The 18,282-nt window shown below is 37.8% G+C and overlaps 1 protein-coding gene across 3 annotated transcripts in view; it reads right to left on the bottom strand.

The window, feature by feature from the left end:
- Positions 1-2,895: 2,895 nt before the first annotated feature.
- DOCK11 (dedicator of cytokinesis 11) overlaps positions 2,896-18,282 on the bottom strand; it is a 187,896-nt gene continuing 172,509 nt past the window's right edge. For all 3 annotated transcript variants that reach the window (XM_055338257.1, XM_055338255.1, XM_055338256.1), the window contains 5 exons: positions 11,874-12,084; positions 11,311-11,501; positions 10,436-10,536; positions 8,289-8,427; positions 2,896-3,366 (listed from right to left, as the gene is read on the bottom strand). In XM_055338257.1, coding sequence (XP_055194232.1) covers positions 3,244-3,366; positions 8,289-8,427; positions 10,436-10,536; positions 11,311-11,501; positions 11,874-12,084 — 765 coding nt within the window. In that variant the 3' untranslated portion in view covers positions 2,896-3,243. The remainder of the gene's footprint in view (positions 3,367-8,288; positions 8,428-10,435; positions 10,537-11,310; positions 11,502-11,873; positions 12,085-18,282) is intronic.

Below are 18,282 nucleotides of genomic sequence, written 5' to 3'. Positions count from 1 at the left end.
GCAAAACTCTGTCGAATTTCATCATGACTTCAGCCAAGAGTTGAATAAACATACGTACACTTAGAGAGCAACCATTATGTAGTTAGGGAGGGAGTAGGAAAAAAAAAGTCTTTATTGTAACTGGAACCAGATAAAGCAAAACACTCCTATTGGCCAACTCTCAGGCTAGGGGAAGAGCCTTGTTATACAAACCTACTCCCCAGCCCTGACCAACTTTTATCCTATTCCTTTCCCTTTGTGTTTTGATAGCTGAAATAATGTACTTTTAGCACAAGATGGAGGCTGATGGTAGCTCACCACTTTGTGGGTCAGAGAAACCTAAAATATGTATCTGATCATTAATATTTTGAAGAGTTAGGAAATTCCTATTTTTCCAATACGTTGCTTGGATTCTTCATCTCAGATAAAACTACTATATTTATACATAAAAACCTTGGGTTGTTACGCTGACCTATTTAGTTTGTTAATTAACCAGTGAGTCACCTCTAGTTCTATGATACGGTAGTCAAGGTTCCAAAACTCTTGCTACCACAGCTGGTTTCTATTTCGTTTTTAAAGAGATGTTTACAATATTTATATAGGTAGGCAGGTCACATAAATATGGTAACAATAACAGTCCCATCCATAGACGTGATGCCACTAGTGACAGCTGGTTACTAGGAAAATTTGGATCGACTTATTTTCTCTCTGGGTTGTCACTGTGGTGATAAACAAACACCACCAGTAGTTACTTATTCTAGTTTTACAGTATGGTCAAAGACTACCAAGACAGAAGCTCCTGGGGAAATTGGATCCAAGCTTAACTGTGAAACAATCAGTATAGCAGAAATGCATTCTTTGCTAATGAATACAAAGAGGTAGAGGCTAAGTCACTTCATGAAATCATTCAACCATATAAACAGTGAGGTTTCCAAACAGGCTTTCCTGGCTTCCTCTAGTTGGAGAAATAAACCTAGGGAAATTGCGTCTCAACCTAGAGAACTCACTGGCCACAGGACCCAAAATTGTCTTAACATTTTCTTTTTCTCCTTAGTCATCAATAACTCAGGTCCAGTCTTTTGACATAATGTCTCTTATACTGGTCATTTCTTCTCTATTCTTGTTCTTACCCAGGGGTTTGGGCCTCTTAGCTAGATTACTGCAAATTGGTTTCCATATTTCCATCGCTCTCTGCCTCAAAAGCATCTGACAGCAACGCAAAGGATTGAATACCTAAAAGTAACATTTAATCAAGTTATCTCTCTGTTTAAAAACCTTTGCCTGGCTCCTCCATGTTTACTGAGTAAAATCCAAACACGGTTAGCCTGGCATTCAAGGCCTTCCACCATCTAGGGCCAAGTTTACATTCCTATACCATTGACGACTCCCTTGGACAAAACTCATTTCCTTGCCATCCCGGGAACTTCTGCTAATTTGTTCTGTGCCTTGGCACCCTGTGTTCCTCCTGCCTGGAATACCTGCTCATCTTTGAAAGTCTGTTCAGAGCTTCCTTTTGTCCCCAGAACCATCCCTGAACACTACAATCCAGTGACCTCTCATTCCCTGGATGTGATACAGGTATGGACAGTGGCATTCACCTGGCAATGCTCACAGGCAACCATTCTTGTCTTATGTTTTCAATTCTTGTATTATTTAATTTTGTGTATATCTTGCCTCCTCAACTACGTTGCAAGCTCCTTGAGCACAGGGGATCGCTTATTATACTTTTATAAAACTTCACCCGCAGTGTGTAACACCGTGCTGGGGGTCATGAGAGGGACTAGGTATTGACTACAGAGCACTAAAATTTTCCCACGATACCTCATTATCAGATGGCAGCACTTGTTTAGGTGACAGCTCCTTACACGTACATACCAAATCTAATCACTTGAAAGGTAAAACTACAGGGTTACTCCAAGATATTAAGGAATTACAAACTGCTTCTGAAATACTTCTGAATCCCCTATGAAAATACAAAATTAACCTTTGATAAATAATTTCATGCTTCCCTAAAAGTTTAAAGAAGACATGTAAAGAAAAATGGCAAGCCAGGAGCATCATCTCTAAGATTTACTTGTTCACAAAGCATTAAAAAAGCCTAGGCTCCATGCAAATTCATTTACACTTCAGTGTCTTTTTTTTCTCCTTACAATAGGCTAAACTACCTAAGGAAAACACATCTGGAACTTAAAGTTTACCTGAAAGGCAGCCAAAAAATTATATGGATAATTCAAGCAAAAAAAGTTCTTACATCTCAGCGTTTCCTGAATGATTTCAGTAGTCTGAGAGGTCTTCATAGTTAGAAATGTAATTCCTAGCTAGCAGTTGCTAATTCTGCGGTGGGTACCTATTCTGACCCCCAAAATGCAACAACCATACAGTTCTATCAAAATACTTGCTAATATCATAAACTGGGGAAAAAATAGCCATTACAAAATGCCTCCCTGACTCTGCTACTTTGAAAGCTTCAAAGTTGCACAGGATGTACTGACTGTAAATTCTCAGAAATGTTTTATTTAGCTTTTTGAAGAGCCCCAGATGATGAAGCTCTGAGACCAAGTGCCACTTCCTAGGGAAGGGCTAGGTCACATATGAATCCCTCGTCCTGGAAGTCAAAGAGAGACCAACTTGATCACCTAGCAGCATCACAGGATCAAAATTTGAAGGAATGGTAAGTTTGGTATTTCTAGGGATTGCCTTTCCTTGTGAAGTTTGCCTTTGAAAATAATCCTTTTGTTTCCTTTAGCCTCGCCTTGACTAGCAGGCAGGATTTCAGATGACCTCCCCAATTTGAGATATCCATGTTTTGTGGAAATTTTATCATTTTTTTTTCTCTCCACAGATCAGTAGGATTGTGACTTGAGCTTCCTGTCAAGAAAAATGCTAAGTTCAAAATATTATTTCCTTCACTTCTAATTACAAATAAGTTTTACCTTTTATTGTGTTCCATTATACAATTTTACATAGTACCATTATTACTTTAAGCAATAATTAAGCAAATTCAATTAATGTTTTTGAGCTCTACTTCTCTGTATATAGGGTTACCTAAAAAAAGTACAAACCAAGCACAGTGGTGCAATTTTCCAGGCACTTTCAAGTTGCTTCAATATTTACAAATATGTAAGCACCCTGTTTGAAAGCATGAAAATTTTGGTGTCAGAAGAAACACTCCATGTATATCAAATCTTTAAATTTCAACATTTGCACAGCTCTGATTATTCCTGAGAAAGGTCAGTCTCGTTGTCACTTTGCATCTGCATGTCCTCATATTTCAGCAGTGTATCTTGGAGAACCATACCCTCTATCACTCGATGTACCGCTAATTGCACAAAATACATGTAATGTGTTGCTCATCCAGGGAGAATGTATTGTGTCTTCTTGTAATATCTAAAACAGAGAAAAAAAATCTGGATGTTTATCATGAAGCAAAATAGCCCCTGTCAAAAAAGTATGTGTATATGAAATTGCAGGCATGTTTCAATTTGTCACTGACATGTAGCTATTTAAAATGACATAAAACAGAAAGAGCAAAGAATAACATTACCGACTTAAGTCTTCAAAGCTGTATTACAAAGGCAGCATAGCAAAAAAGCAGAAAAGATCTGGTTACTCATTAAGACAGACAAGAGATGGTAAAATGTAAAATTCAAGAAAAAGTGAGAAGCAATGCAATCTTTAAAATATCTTTTTTTTAAAATGAACGATCATAACAGGAGCTCTAAACAGTAGTTCTTGGGATCATCTGTGGGGCTTTTCAAACAACAGATACTCACGCTCCTTCCCTGGAGACTTGGAAAATATTATTTTTAAAAAATATTTATTTATTTTATTCATGAGAGACACACAGAGAGAGGCAGAGACATAGGCAGAAGGAGAAGTAGGCTCCCCATGGGGAGCCCGATATGGGACTTGAGCCTGGGACTCTGGGATCATGCCCTGAGCCAAAGGCAGATGCTCAACCACTGAGCTACCCAGGCACCCCAGGAAATTATTATTTTAAAAAGTCATAAAGGCCTATTTCTATTCTAAAGACACACTATAACTATATAAGCTAATTGATACAGAAGGCTTTTCATGGAAATGAAGAACTTCACACATACAAAATACAAATTTTATATCCCATAAGTATATAAATATATATGTTCATATTGACATAGATATTTTTAAAACTTTCCATTTTGTGTGATCAAAAGCAACAAATTTTGTGCTTGGATTAAATGGACGAAAAGAAGGGGTGCTTGGCTGGCTCGGTCCATAGAGTATAAAACTCTTGGTCTCGGGGTCATGAGCTCAAGCCCCACATTGGGTGTGGAGTCTATTTAAAAAAAAAAGATGGAAGAAAAAGAGTATCATATACATCACATCCAACCTCTTTACTATATGATACCAACTTAGTTAGGTCTCTAGCTTTCAGCACTTGGTTCTCAAGTTAGCTTTAAAACTTCAGTATAGGGAGGTGGGCGGGGGGTAGGGGTGACTGGGTGACGGGCACTGAGGGGGGCACTTGATGGGATGAGCACTGGGTATTATGCTATATGTTTGCAAATTGAACTCCAATAAAAAATAAAAAAAATAAGTAGATAAAAACAACAACAACAACAAACACTTCAGAATGAAGCCCACAAACTGGTCTAGGGTGACAGTAATGAGTCATATCATTTATGTTGTTAGAAAGTATGTCTTATAGAAAGTCCATAATAGAGAAATTTCCTCTTACAAAAATTGTAACTCATGACACTAATCTGGAAGCCAAACAAGTTTAAGGGATGACTAATTGTTTATCCACACCTGTCAGATGTGACAAGACAATATGTGACTCATTGTGCAGAAAACAAAATATATAGCAGACCCTACAGTGGTCACCACTAACTCTGTCTAATTAAGAAGTCTGCAGTTAATAATTTTAAGGTAATATAAATCCCATTCTATTTTTATTTTTTAAAGGTTTTCTTTAAGTCTCCTTTTAAAATTCAAAAGCTTGAAGAAGTTTTACAAATAACTGTGTATTTTGGTATACTAGAACAGATTACATTGAAAAGGACGAAGAATATCCAGGCTATATATCTTTTGTCAAGTAATCATTTACGGGTCATAACCGAATAATTTATGTTTCACTACACAGCTACACTTTATCTTATTTTGTATTATTTTGTTTCCTTTGGGAAATAATGTATCTCAAAGTGTAGGACTGAAAAAAGGCTCTCTTTTGTGAAAATCCAATAGGAAATATTGAATTATAAAATTTCACTATAAAGTCAACATTTAAGGTACACCGAAATATGATGCATTATGATGGGATAGCTTGTATAACTATATACCAATATAGAAACTTAAGATTTTTCAATAAGGCAAGACAAAATCAGAGAGGGAGACAAACCAAAAGAGATTCTTAACCATAGGAAACAAACTGAGGGTGGCTAGAGGGGAGGAAAGTAGGGGGATGGGGTAATGGGGTAAAGGGCACGAAGGAGGGTATGTGATGTAACAAGCACTCAGTGTGATACATAGCTGATGAATCACTGAACTCTACCTCTGAAACTAATAATACACTATATGTTAATTCACTGAATGTAAATAAAATGAAATAAAATTTAAAAAATAAAGTAAGAATTTTCTTGGTTATCTATCAATATATAATATCAAAGGTCTAAAATACTGGTCTCTCCAATTCACTAAAATAGCCATGGTTAATGGGAATCAAGTGAGAGAGATAGTTGGGAAACAGGACAGCATACTTCGGGGGGGGGGAAGAACTTTACAAAACGGCTGCTCTAAATATCTTGATTAGCGGGGATGTCAGGGTGGCTCAGTGGTTGAGCATCTGCCTTCAGCTCAGGGTGTGATCCCAGGGTCCTGGGATTGAGTCCCCCATTGGGCTCCCCGTAGGGAGCTTGCTTCTCCCTCTGCCTGTGTCTCTGCCTCTCTGTGTCTCTCATGAATGAATGAATAGATATATACATATGTGTGTATATATCAGCGTAATAGCAGAAGATTGAATGATTTGTTTTCTATTTGACTAACTCAGAATTTAAGGCTAAGTCCTGCAGTTGCATGCAAATCGAATAATTATCATATATTGCACATTGGCTGAAAACCACGTGTGCTGTTGTTGTATCTTTTGTGAGGGAGATTTTGCTGATTTTCTATGGATTCTGAGGGACAGAATCCCATATATTGGACAGCTCCTAGGAACAGGTTATGTAGTCTATTCGCCTCAGAGCCATGACAGCACAGAAGGGTATACACCCCTCCACCGCTCATGGGCTGAGCTTGAGATGCAGAGAATAAAGGAAATGGAGTGATTTCCTACCTCCCTAGTCCCTGTTACCTGGCTGCTTTGGGAAGGAGACAAAGAAAGGACGTCCAAAACTGAACAGGAGAGGGATGCCTTGGAACAGTTTGCACTCACTCCTCAATGGGCTAATAGAAGTAAAGATGGCAAAAAGAAGAAATAGAACACTGATCCCTGACTCCTCAGGCCAACAAGATTCCCGGACGTGGAGAGTGGGTGAATAGAAGACTGGGGTGAGCAGTCTCCCCTGAACGGATAGGATGATGACGGTCTGGCTGACTGACTTCCTCATACTGAGAAGATGACAGTGGTTGGAAAAGGAGGCTCCTGGTCATGCAGTGCAACCTTGCACTAACTGTAACTAAATTTCCCACAGCCTTTCCTGAGTGGAAGCATACAAAGTAAATTCAGAGACCTAGAGCTTGAGTCAGTCAATGAGCTTATTTTCCTAGAAATGGTTCTTCTCTTCTTTACGCTATTGTTTCCATGCAGTTTCTTTGGACACTAGCCACTGTCTGCTTATTTATAAGTATGCCCTTTGTGTGACAGTCTCACACAGGGGGCCCCCATCAAGCAATCACTGAAACACAGCTACCAGGACAGAGAAGGTTCTGGAATGAGCTTTAAGAACGTGTTCTTTAGGGATGCCTGCTCAGTCCTCAGGTAAGCATCTGCTTTCAGCTCAGGTCATGATCCCAGGGTCCTCGGATGGAGCCTCATATTTGGTTCCCTGCTCAGCAGGGAGCCTGTTTCTCCCTCTCCCTCTGCTATTCCCCCTGCGTGTTCTTGCTCTCAAATAAATAAAAGCTTAAAAAAAGAATGTGTTCTCTAAAGGACTACATTTATTGTTTCTTTTCAGAAGGCTTGCATTCTAGGGGCACCTGAGTGGCTCAGTCAGTTAAGCATCTGCCTTAGGCTCAGGTCATAATCCCAGAGTCATGGGATCAAGTCCCACATCAGGCTCACCGCAGGGAACTTGCTTCTCTCTCTCCTTCTCTCCCAGCTCACATTCTCTCTTGCTCTCTCTCAAATAAGTAAATAAAATCTTTAAAAAAGAAAGAAAAAGAAGCCTTGCTTTCTTAAAAATTCAGAGTTTAAAGAGTTTCTGAAGCAAATATTTATCTTATTGGGTGTTTTCATTAGTAAGGAAATGAAGCTTAATAGGCTCAGTCAGTGAGGGACTACACCATTGTGCTAGGACTTTTACAAACACATTGAAGGCATTCAAATACTTGAGTGATAATCCATGTATAGAGTGGTCAGGATCTCAGCATAAAAGTGAAGTTTACCAGGATAACCTAGGAGTACTCAGGTTTAAAATAGGTATATAGAAGTCCTGGGGCATCTGGTTGGCTCAGGTATATAAAAGTCCTGACTATTTAATTATGACATAATGTGGTTTTAAGTGATGAACAGGTCTCAGCTTTCATATTTTTCAGGTTGTGGTTTTACTAAGTTAGCTGCAATTGTCATGAACACTCAGTCATAGATGAAAACACTAAGACATTTTATATAAGAAGGGTTTTTTGCAGGCTGTATAGGCATTAAGACAATTCTCAAATTTTGGAAGTCCCTCGGTATCTCACCTAAACGATAGTATCTATAGTTTTTTACAGCCAACATAGAAATATTCTTTTAGGGATTTGGTTCCTGTGCCAATTATTTCACTTCTTTAGGCCCCTTCTTGACAGACTCTTTGTTTTTTCCTTGACAGACTCTTACCCATGTTTACAGTAGATCAATTTAGATTTGCTCAGCTAGTTATTTCTATCTAATAGCACCGTGGCCCAAAGAACAAAATGGCTTATTACTGATAATTGCTTTAGCAATTGCTATAGATAATGATTTCAAATTCGATTTGCATGATATCATTTAAATGATTAAAGATAATAGGAGCAAATTTGAAAATACAGATGGAGTAATTTCAAGGTAATACATTTCAAACTAGTAGATTCTGCTAAGTAACACTTCAGGGGCCCCAGATCATGTTCCCATTTTCAACTACCCCAATACTTGCCTGCTCGTGGATAATGTCAGACAATTCCTTCACCATGTCTCTGAAATTTGACTTTAGCCCCTCATGATATTCAATTTGATCTTCTTTAATTAGCCGCTCATTTAGTTCAAGTGCAATGCTGCAAGCCTGTATGAATTTCCTGTGGACAATGAGCAAAGATAAGGCTTTCATCATTTATTCCTAGAAAAATCCCACTGATCACCAATTTGATACTCACTTTAACCATGGCTTGCCTAGAAGAGAGGTCAGAATCCTGTATTGTCTTGCTATGTCTTTGCTAATGCCACTTCCTAAGTCTGGAATACCATTTCCTTTTTTTTTTTTCCACCTTTCGCCTCTGGTGTCTTACCTCCTTTAAAACCTGGCTCCAAACAATGTCCACAATAGCCAAACTGTGGAAGGAGCCTCAGTGTCCATTGAAAGATGAATGGATAAAGAAGATGTGGTATACGTATACAATGGAATATTGCTCAGCCATTAGAAATGACAAATACCCACCTTTTGCTTCCACGTGGATGGACCTGGAGGGTATTATGCTGAGTGAAATAAGTCAATCGGAAAAGGACAAACATTATATGGTCTCATTCATTTGGGGAATATAAAAATTTGACAGACTTTTTGAGTGAGAAAGGGAAAACAGGGAAAGGAGAGATAATGAGTGAAAATATCAGTGAGGGTGACAAAACATGAGAGACACCTAACTCTGGGAAATTAACAAGGGGTAGTGGTAGGGGAGGTGGGCAGGGGGTTGGGGTGACTGAGTGATGGGCACTGAGGGGGACACTTGGCGGGATGAGCACTGGATGTTATACTATATGTTAGCAAATTGAACTCCAATAAAAAATAAATTTAAAAAAAACTGGCTCCAAACATCTACCTTCTAGAAAGACCTTTAGCTCAGTCCTGTGATAATAAATCAGCTCAAGTTGTGCTAACATTAATTTGTGTCTGTAGGTAATGGGTTGTGCATTCAAAAGTGATTTATTTGGGGGCTACTACGTATCCTGTACAGTCCTGGGTACTATAGGTTGGAATTAGGTAGGGACAAAGATGGGGAGGGATGGGTGAAATTGGTGAAGGGGATTAAGAGGTACAAACTTCTTGTTATAAAATAAGTCATGAGATGAAAAGTACAGCATAGGGAATATAGTCAATAATACTGTAATAATATTGTATGCTGACAGATGGTATGGCCACACTTACCGTGGTGAGCATTGCATAATATATATAACTGTCAAATCACTATGTTATACACCTGAAACTAATAACACTGTATGTCAACTGTACTTCGATAATTTAAAAAAGTGGGGACAGCAAAGTTGATGACTTTTCATAAAAATATTTCTCCATCATTCACAGGTTTGTGTGTAATGTCCATAATTAGAGCATAGGTCTTAGGGTACAAAGTATCCATTTGGCTGGTATCCCTGTCATAGCAACTAGTAGAATCTTTCTGCACATGCCAGGCATTAATAAATATTGGTGAATGAATGACTGCTGGTTACTCTGTAACCTGGAACTGTTGATAACACAAAGACGGAAAAAGTAAATGAAATAAGTCGGGAGCAAATGAGTGGATAAGTTATCATCTTTCTCCTTAGTCTATTTTACTCAACTGTCTCTCTTATTTGGAATGTAAACTCTTTTTTTTGTATATTAAACAGATTTTTTTTCTAATGCAAGAACATTCAGACATGTCTTTGCTTACAGGGATGCTCACTCGAGCCATGACATCACATGCCCTAAACCAGCAGAATCCCAAGTGGAACTAGGAGCACAGGATAGGAACAGGCCTATCCAAACTCTTGTTCCTACCCTAAACAGTCTGAAATGCTGCAAAACGAATGATAAGGTGAAGGAGGAAAGCATATAATGAACGTCGGCTTGCATCTGTTGCCACAATATCACAAGGAATAAGGGAAACTGGCATATTTAATCTCTTGGGACACTAGGACATCCTTACTGTCCTGCAGCAAGAAAGAGATCATGCATTTCCTCACTACTTAAAGTACCATTAGAAGGTCACTTAAATATTGTAAAAGAGAACAGAGACTGTCCTTTTTTGGAGGGATATTATTTGGTGAATATCTTGGTTTCTATGACAAAAAAGGAGGAAAAGGATAGAGGAAAAAGGACACAGCACTTACCTAAACATGTCTTTCAACTCATTTACTTTCTTAGGTGGATACTTGCTAGCTTGACTATCATTTAAGAAAGCCCTTGCATATGCTAATGGACCAGCATTTACCTAAGTTACAAAGGGAGAAAAATGAGAGAGCTGTTAGAATGTAATCAAAAAAGTAATTTCTGGGATGCCTGGGTGGCTCAGCGGTTGAGCATCTGCCTTCAGCTCAGGTCATGATCCCGGGGTCCTGGAATCCAGTCCTGTATCGTGCTCCCTGCAGGGAGCCTGCTTTTCCCTCTGCCTATATCTCTGCCTCTCTCCCTGTGTCTCTCATGAATAAATAAAATCTTTAAATTAAAAAAAGAGTAATTTCTGCCTTTCTCTTTTTGTTTTTATTTTTTTAAGATTTCATTTTTTTGAAGTCCACTCTACCCCCAACATGGGGCTGGAACTCACAACCCTGAGATCAAGAGTTGCATATTCCACTGACTGAGCTAGCCAGGTGCCCCTGCATTTCTCCTTTAAAAAAAAACCCCCTAAATACATTAAAAATCTGTATCTGAGGACCATATTTACTATTCTTACTAGAAGTTTACGTGAAAAAAATGACCAAAGCAAATAATCTGCAAAGCCGATATTCTAATAAGTTACTTAATGACCTCTGCTATGTGAATACAGTGCTTGGCTAATCGTCACAGGGGTTTCTGCTAGAGTCTTCTGCCACAATGCAAAATGTATGGACGCTGAGCACAATGTCTTTCAGTTCATCAAGAACAATGCACAGGTTTCTGCACTTAGTAAGAGCAGAACACACAATTACAATTAATGCTTGCTCTGTGCCCTTAAGAAAGCAAGAACATCAAGAACCATTTAAGACACATTCAGCAGCCAACATACCTGCACTGAAACACAGCCCTGCAATTTCAGCTGGAGCTGAATCATGTCCACGTCAGCAGAGGAGCAAAGTTTTTTCAGCTCTGCTGTCTTATCTTTGATTTCATCGGTAGCAACATCAATTGGCTTTAAATTAATCTGCTGTTCATAGTTTATGGGGATCCTCTTCTTCACATATGGAAAGGAGTTTGAAGCTGTGAAAATGTTCACATTGATTTGTTATCTTTAAAAAAGAATCATTTGTTCAAACAGTCAGATCAAAGAAAAAAAAATCCTTTATGTTTAACTGCCCCCACCATGCGTTCTCTAGAAATACCCTAGGGTATCAGACAGCACCTTATTACTTCAAGATTGAGGGAAAATTCTCTTTATGAGACACCCTGGAGCAATCACAAATTACATACGGGGCAACTATACGTTGCCATGTTTGTGTCAGCTAGTGATTGAACAGCAGAACAATGAGTGATTAAAATTGCAGTTTGCATTTTCCTGCTGGCCACCTGCTACTTGTGTGTATCGAAAAGAACCAAGTCAAACAAAATGTTATCATGCAAAGTCCGTCTTACTGGTCAAGATTGTACGGCGTTTGCATTGTTCTTCTATGCAGCCTTGCTTTTTGCCGGATAATGTATAAGGAGCTTCAAAAACAAATCTGTTGATATTATGGTTTCTTTCAAACTCAGTCTTTCTTTCCGTGAGTTCTTTGTCATCAAAGTAGGGCTTCACGTAAGTGACTTGGATATGAGCATATTTTGGATCGAGTTCTTTGGCGTTTACCTATAAAGTAAGAAAGTTTTGTTTTTTGGTCAATGGAAGGAAAAAGGACGTACAGTAAGCTACTAACTCTTCTGAGATCAACTGAAGAACACAGTCATTATGACCGTGTTCCCAACTGAATACACACCTAGGGGAGAGCTTTGTTCTTTTAAGGAGCATGTCCCTCTGATCATAAGGAAGTTACAGAAACCCACTTGGCAATTATAGGAATGGGGGAAGAAAATAAAAATTGTAATCCTACCATTTAGCAAGGGCCATTATTCACATTTTCATATATTTCCTTCCAGTCTATTCTCTATGTACATACACTTACAAAGCTGAGGTCATATTAAACACTGTTCTATAATCTGATTCTTTAAAAATATATTAAAAAGGCTAACTGTACGTTTGAATTCTACTTCAATAAAAACGTATTATGGAGAGGATTCTGAGAAGGTGGTAGAGCACCAGAAATCTATCTTCCACCTAGACAACATCTACCTTGGTAGACTCTAACTATTCTGGAACTCTGGAGTCTATTGAAAGCTTGCAACTTGTAGGGGAAGGCTTGGAAAGAAAATTGCAGTTAATTTTGATTTTGGTCAATTTCAGCTCTTGGCGCAATGGCAGCTTCTCATATCCCACCCCTCGGCCCCATGGCAGGCAGCTGTGCACATGTCCCTAGAACAGCTTGCAGGAGTCAGGATCAGCAAGAAAGACCTTGTCCTCCAAATATTGGGGATGTGTGCTCTGACTGCTATTTCTGATCATATAGGCACAAAGAGGCTGTGGCCATTCCTGTTGTACCTCTCTACCCCTGACTGAAGTGACTTCCACGGGATTTAAAATTAATAATTAATAAATTACACTTTATTTTTCTTTTTCCCCTCTTGAGAACCAGATGTTAAAGACAAGGACACTCAAAAGAAACTGCATATAGGAGGGAAATTAGAAATTAGAAACCCTCTATGCACACCCAGGGGAAGGTGTGGGTTCCAAAAAAGACCTGAGAAGACCCGAAGTTTACATCTCAGCATGATCCATGGCACAGAGACAATATACAACAATTAAAAACAATTAAAAACAATTAAAAACAAAACCCAGCAAACCATGGTAAAGGAGAGAGAATCTGATTTCCAGAATGACCACAGAATCAGATCCAAATGTCCAGTTGTCAAGAACAAGTCACAAGGCATCTAAAGAAACAGGAAAGTATGGCACAAAGGAGAAAAAATAACTCATGGAAACTTTCCCCCCACAAAAGATCTGATAGCAGATCTACTAAAAAAAAAGACTTTAAAACAACTGTTGTGATGACCAAAGAACTAAAGGGAGATGCGGAGAAAGTCAAGAAAATTATGTATGAACAAATGTCAATATCAACAAAGAGGTAGAAAACCTAAAAAGAAACCAAACAAATTTTTGGAGCTGAAAACTATGATAAGTAAAATGAAAATTCACTAGAGGGATTCAAAGGTGGATTTGAGCAGACAAGTATAGTGGTCAAGGAACTTGAAGATATAACAATCATGTGGACTATTACCCAGTGGACCAACACAAACATTGTAGGAGTTCCTGATAGAAGAGATGGAAAGGGGCAGAGATAATATTTGAAGAAATAATGGGTGAAAACTTTCCAAATTTGAGAAAAGGCATCACTTTAAACATCCAAAAAGAACAATAGATTCCAAGTATGGAAAGTCAAAGGGACCCACACTGAAATCAAACTGTCAAAAGACAAGGACAAAGAGAATATTCTGAAAGAATCAAGAGATAAGCAACTCATCATACGTAATAAGGAAATCTCAACAAGACTTTCAGATTTCTTATCAGAAACTCTGGAGGCCAGAAGGCAGTGGGTGTACATATTCAAAGTGCCAAAGAAAAAAATCTGTCAACCAAGAATTCTGTATCTGACAAAACTGTCCTTAAAAGTGAAGAAGAAATTGAGACACTCCTAGATAAAGAAAATCTGAGGGTGTCTGTTACCACTAGAATTGTCCTACATAAAATGCTAAAGGAAGTCCTGTAGCTCGAAATGAAAGGATGCCAGGTAGTAATTGGAAGCTGTATGAAGAAATAAAGATACCAGTAAAGATAAATACATGGGCAATTGTAATAGCTAATATTATTGTAACAATTGTATGTAACTCCATTTTTTTGCTTTTTACATAATTTTAAAGACTAATGTATTAAAAAAGTATTAGCTTACTTTTTTGGACACACAATGTATAAAGATGTAATTCTATAATATCAACAACTGAAAGGCACAGGGGTGGAGCTGTTAAAGAAGCAGATATTCTGTATGTTATTGAAGTTAAATAGGTATAAATTCAAATTGGAGTGTTATAACTTTAGGATATTAGATATAATTCCTATGAAAATCACAGAGTTAAAGACTATAGTCAAAAGGAAATGGGAAACAAATTTAACTATTATAAAAAATATAATATGCTACTATTAAACAAAATAGATTTATAATTTTAAAAGGTCACAAGAGGGCATCCCAGGTGGCTCAGAGGTTTGGCGCCGCCTTCAGTCCAGGGTGTGATCCTGGAGACCCGGGGTCGGGTCCCACGTTGGGCTCCCTGCATGGATCCTATTTCTCCCTCTGTCTGCTTCTCCCTCTGCCCATGTCTCTACCTCAGTGTGTGTGTGTGTGTCTCATGAGTAAATATATAAAATCTTAAAAAAATTATAAAAGGTCACAAGAGACTAAAAAAGGACATTGTATATTGATAAAAGGTTCAGTACAGCAAGAAGACAAAACAATCATAAACATCTACCACACACCTAATAACAGACCATCAAAATATCATAAAGCAAAAATTGACAGAACTCAAAGGAGTAACAGTTTTACAATACTTAGAGACCTGAATACCCCACTCTCAATACTAGATACTGCAGGCAGACAGAAGGTAAGGAAATAGAGGACCTGAAGAACATAATAAACCAACTACATCCCACAGACATATACAGAATACTCTACCCAAGAACAATATGCTTTTTTCTCAAGTGCACATGGGACATTTTCCAGGATAGACTGCATGTTAGGCCACAAATTAAGTCTCAATAGATTTAAAAAGACAAGTATCCTACAAAGTAGCTTCTCTGACCACAATGGGATAAAGCTAGGAATAACAGAAATAAAATCAGAAAATTCATAAATTTGCGGAAATTAAACACTTAAAAAATCAATGGTTCAAAAAAAATCACAAGGGAAATTAGAAAGTACTTAGAGAGTAATAAAAAAAGAAATAAAAACATATCAAAACTTACAGGACACAGCAAAAGCAATGCTAGGGAAGAGATTTATAGTTAAAAACACATTTAAAAATGGGAAAGATCTCAAAACAACATAATTTTATAACTTAATTACAAAGAGAGGAACTAAACCCAAAGCTAGCAAAAGGAAGGAAATAGATTAAGCAGAAATAAATGAAACAGAGAATAGAAAAATAGAGAAAAGCAATAAAATTAAAGGTTGGTTCATTGAAAAGATCAGTGAAATTGACAAATATCTAAATAGACGGACTCGGGAAAAAAGAACACTCAAAATTACTCAAATCAGAAATGAAAATGAGGACATTACTACCAATTCTATAGAAATAAAAAGAATTATAGGAGAGTACTATGCCAACAAATTAGATAACCTAGATGAAATGAACAAATTCCTAGAAACACAAAGCTTATGAAGACTAAACCATGGAAAAAAATTTAAAAGTCTGAATAGATCTATAGCTAGTAAGGAGATTGAATCAGTAATCAAAATTTTTCTGATGAGGGCGCCTGGGTGGCTCAGTTGGTTGGGCGACTGACTCTTAATTTTGGCTTAGGTCATGAATCAGGGTCATGGGATTAAGTCCCTCATCAGGCTCTGTGCTCAGTGCAGTCTGCTTTAGATTCTCTCCCTCTGTCCCTCCCCATTTTCCCTCTCAAATCAATCAATCAATGAACCAATCTTTAAAGAATATTTCTGATGAAGAAAAGCTCTGGATTTGATGCTTTCATTGGTGAAGTTTACAAAACATTTAAATAAGAACTAACCCCAACCCTTCTCAAACTCTTCTGAAGAACTGAAGAAGAGGGAACACACCCTGATATTATTTTTTTTAAGATTTATTTGACAGAGGGAGAGAGAGAGAGAACACAAGTAGGGGGAGTGGCAGGCAGAGGGAGAGGGAGAAGCAGGCTCCCTACTGAGCAGGGAGCAATCCCAGGACCCTGAGATCATGACCTGAGCTGAAGACAGATGCTTAAACAACTGAGCCACCCACGCACTCCTGACTCATTCTACAATGTCAGCATTACTCTGAAATGAAAGCCAGAAAAAGTCCAAAAAAACTAGAGACCAATACCCCTTATGAACACTGATGCAAAAATCCTCAACAAAATGTTGGCAAACAGAATTCAGCAGCATATTAAAAGGACTATATGCCATGACCAAGTAGGATTTATTCCTGGAATGCAAGGATGGTTTAACATATGAAAATTATTTGCTATTACAAATAATACTCTGATGAACATGCTTGCATTTAAAACTATGTGCATTATTTTCTGATTTATTCCTCAGCATAAATTACTAGAAGCAAAGTTGCTTTATTAAAAGATTTACATGGTTTTAAGGATATATATATATATATATATATATATATATATATATATATATATATATTACACAGTTATCCTACAGAAAAGCTTGCCAATTTGGACATCCACAAGAAGTGACTGACATTGTAAGAGTGGGCACTCTTGATATTAATCCTATCATAAGTCCTCTGGTCCTCCAAAGGGACCACAGGAAAATAGAATGGTTCTCTTTCAGAGACATAAATTATGGTAGTTATGGACCATTTCATGAAGAACCAAATTCTATTTTAGGAAGCTACACTGCTAGAGGCAAATCTTAGAACTGTCCCTGCTGGACCTTCCATCTGGGGGCCCTAGATACCCTTCCCTCCATCAGTCTTCCCATTAACGTGAGTCTATGTCCAGGTCCCGTTCTTTCAGTTTTCTCCCAACTAAATATAATTTGGGACTTAGGTGTTGGTGACTGTCAATGTCACTGCAATTTATGACAGGCCTTTTCCTCTGTTTAGTGTAGAAAACAAAAATTGAAACAAACAAAAGAAGACAACAAAAACCTCTTGGGGAACAGTCCATGTATCTTTTTTTTCACCACATATATAGGACAGCCAGAGGATAGAAAGTTTCTTAGCATCTTTTAACTTCTCCAAACCCATTCTATTTGTTCTTGTGTAAGAATATAAAAGCCTATATCCAGAAACTCCAACCTTTTCTCTCCTAGTAAATAGCTAGATTTCTCTACAGAGAATACACTGGTGGTTACCAGAGGGGAAGGATTGGGGGAGGGGCAAAATGGGTGAAGACGGGCAAGAGATACAGGCTTCTAGTTGTAGAATGGATAAATCATGGGAATAAAAGGCACAGAATAGGGAATGTAGTCAATGATATTGTAACGGTGTTGTACATTGTATGGTGACAGGTGGTAGCTACACTGTGGTTAGCAGAACATAAGGTATAAACTTGTTGAATTACTATTATGTACACCTATAACAAATGTAACATTGTGTGTCAACTGTATTTAGGGGAAATAAAGCTAGATTTCTCCTAAGAGATCTCAGGAGATAGTTGAGGTAATTATCTAGGCTAAGAAAAATTATAGAACAGAAATGAAAAAGAGGTCAAGCCTGATTTTCACCTCATGAAAGTAAAATATGTATATGGTAAAATTTTCAAACAGCACACAAGAGTACACATGAAAAGTAACAAGTTTCTTGCTATGTAAGACTGCTAGTCCCTCTCCTCAGGGGTAAGCATGGCTAACAGTTGTGAATGTATCATTCCAGAAATTTCCTAACCATATACAAGTTATTGTGAACATCAATTTTACACATGTGATCATCCTATCCATGATTTCCTGCACTTCACCCTTTTTCCCCCCTCAATAATAGATCTTGATAGTTTCAAATCAACACTTATAAATCTATGTCAGTTTTTTTCAACACATAGGTTACTATGTCTATTATATGGGTAATACCATTTCTTTAGCCATACGGACATTTAGATTGCTTCCAGGTTGCCATATAAACTTTGCCTCAATGAACATCTTTTATTATACATCTTTATGGTAGTGCACACCTACAGGATACAATCTTAAACGTTAGGGGTGCCGGTGTGGCTCAGTAGATTAAGGAT

Source organism: Nyctereutes procyonoides, unplaced genomic scaffold (assembly GCF_905146905.1).
Source record: "Nyctereutes procyonoides isolate TBG_1078 unplaced genomic scaffold, NYPRO_anot_genome, whole genome shotgun sequence".
Classification (NCBI taxonomy): Eukaryota; Metazoa; Chordata; class Mammalia; order Carnivora; family Canidae; genus Nyctereutes; species Nyctereutes procyonoides.
Note: the sequence above shows the minus strand (reverse complement) of the source record. Positions and strands in the feature narration are given on the sequence as shown.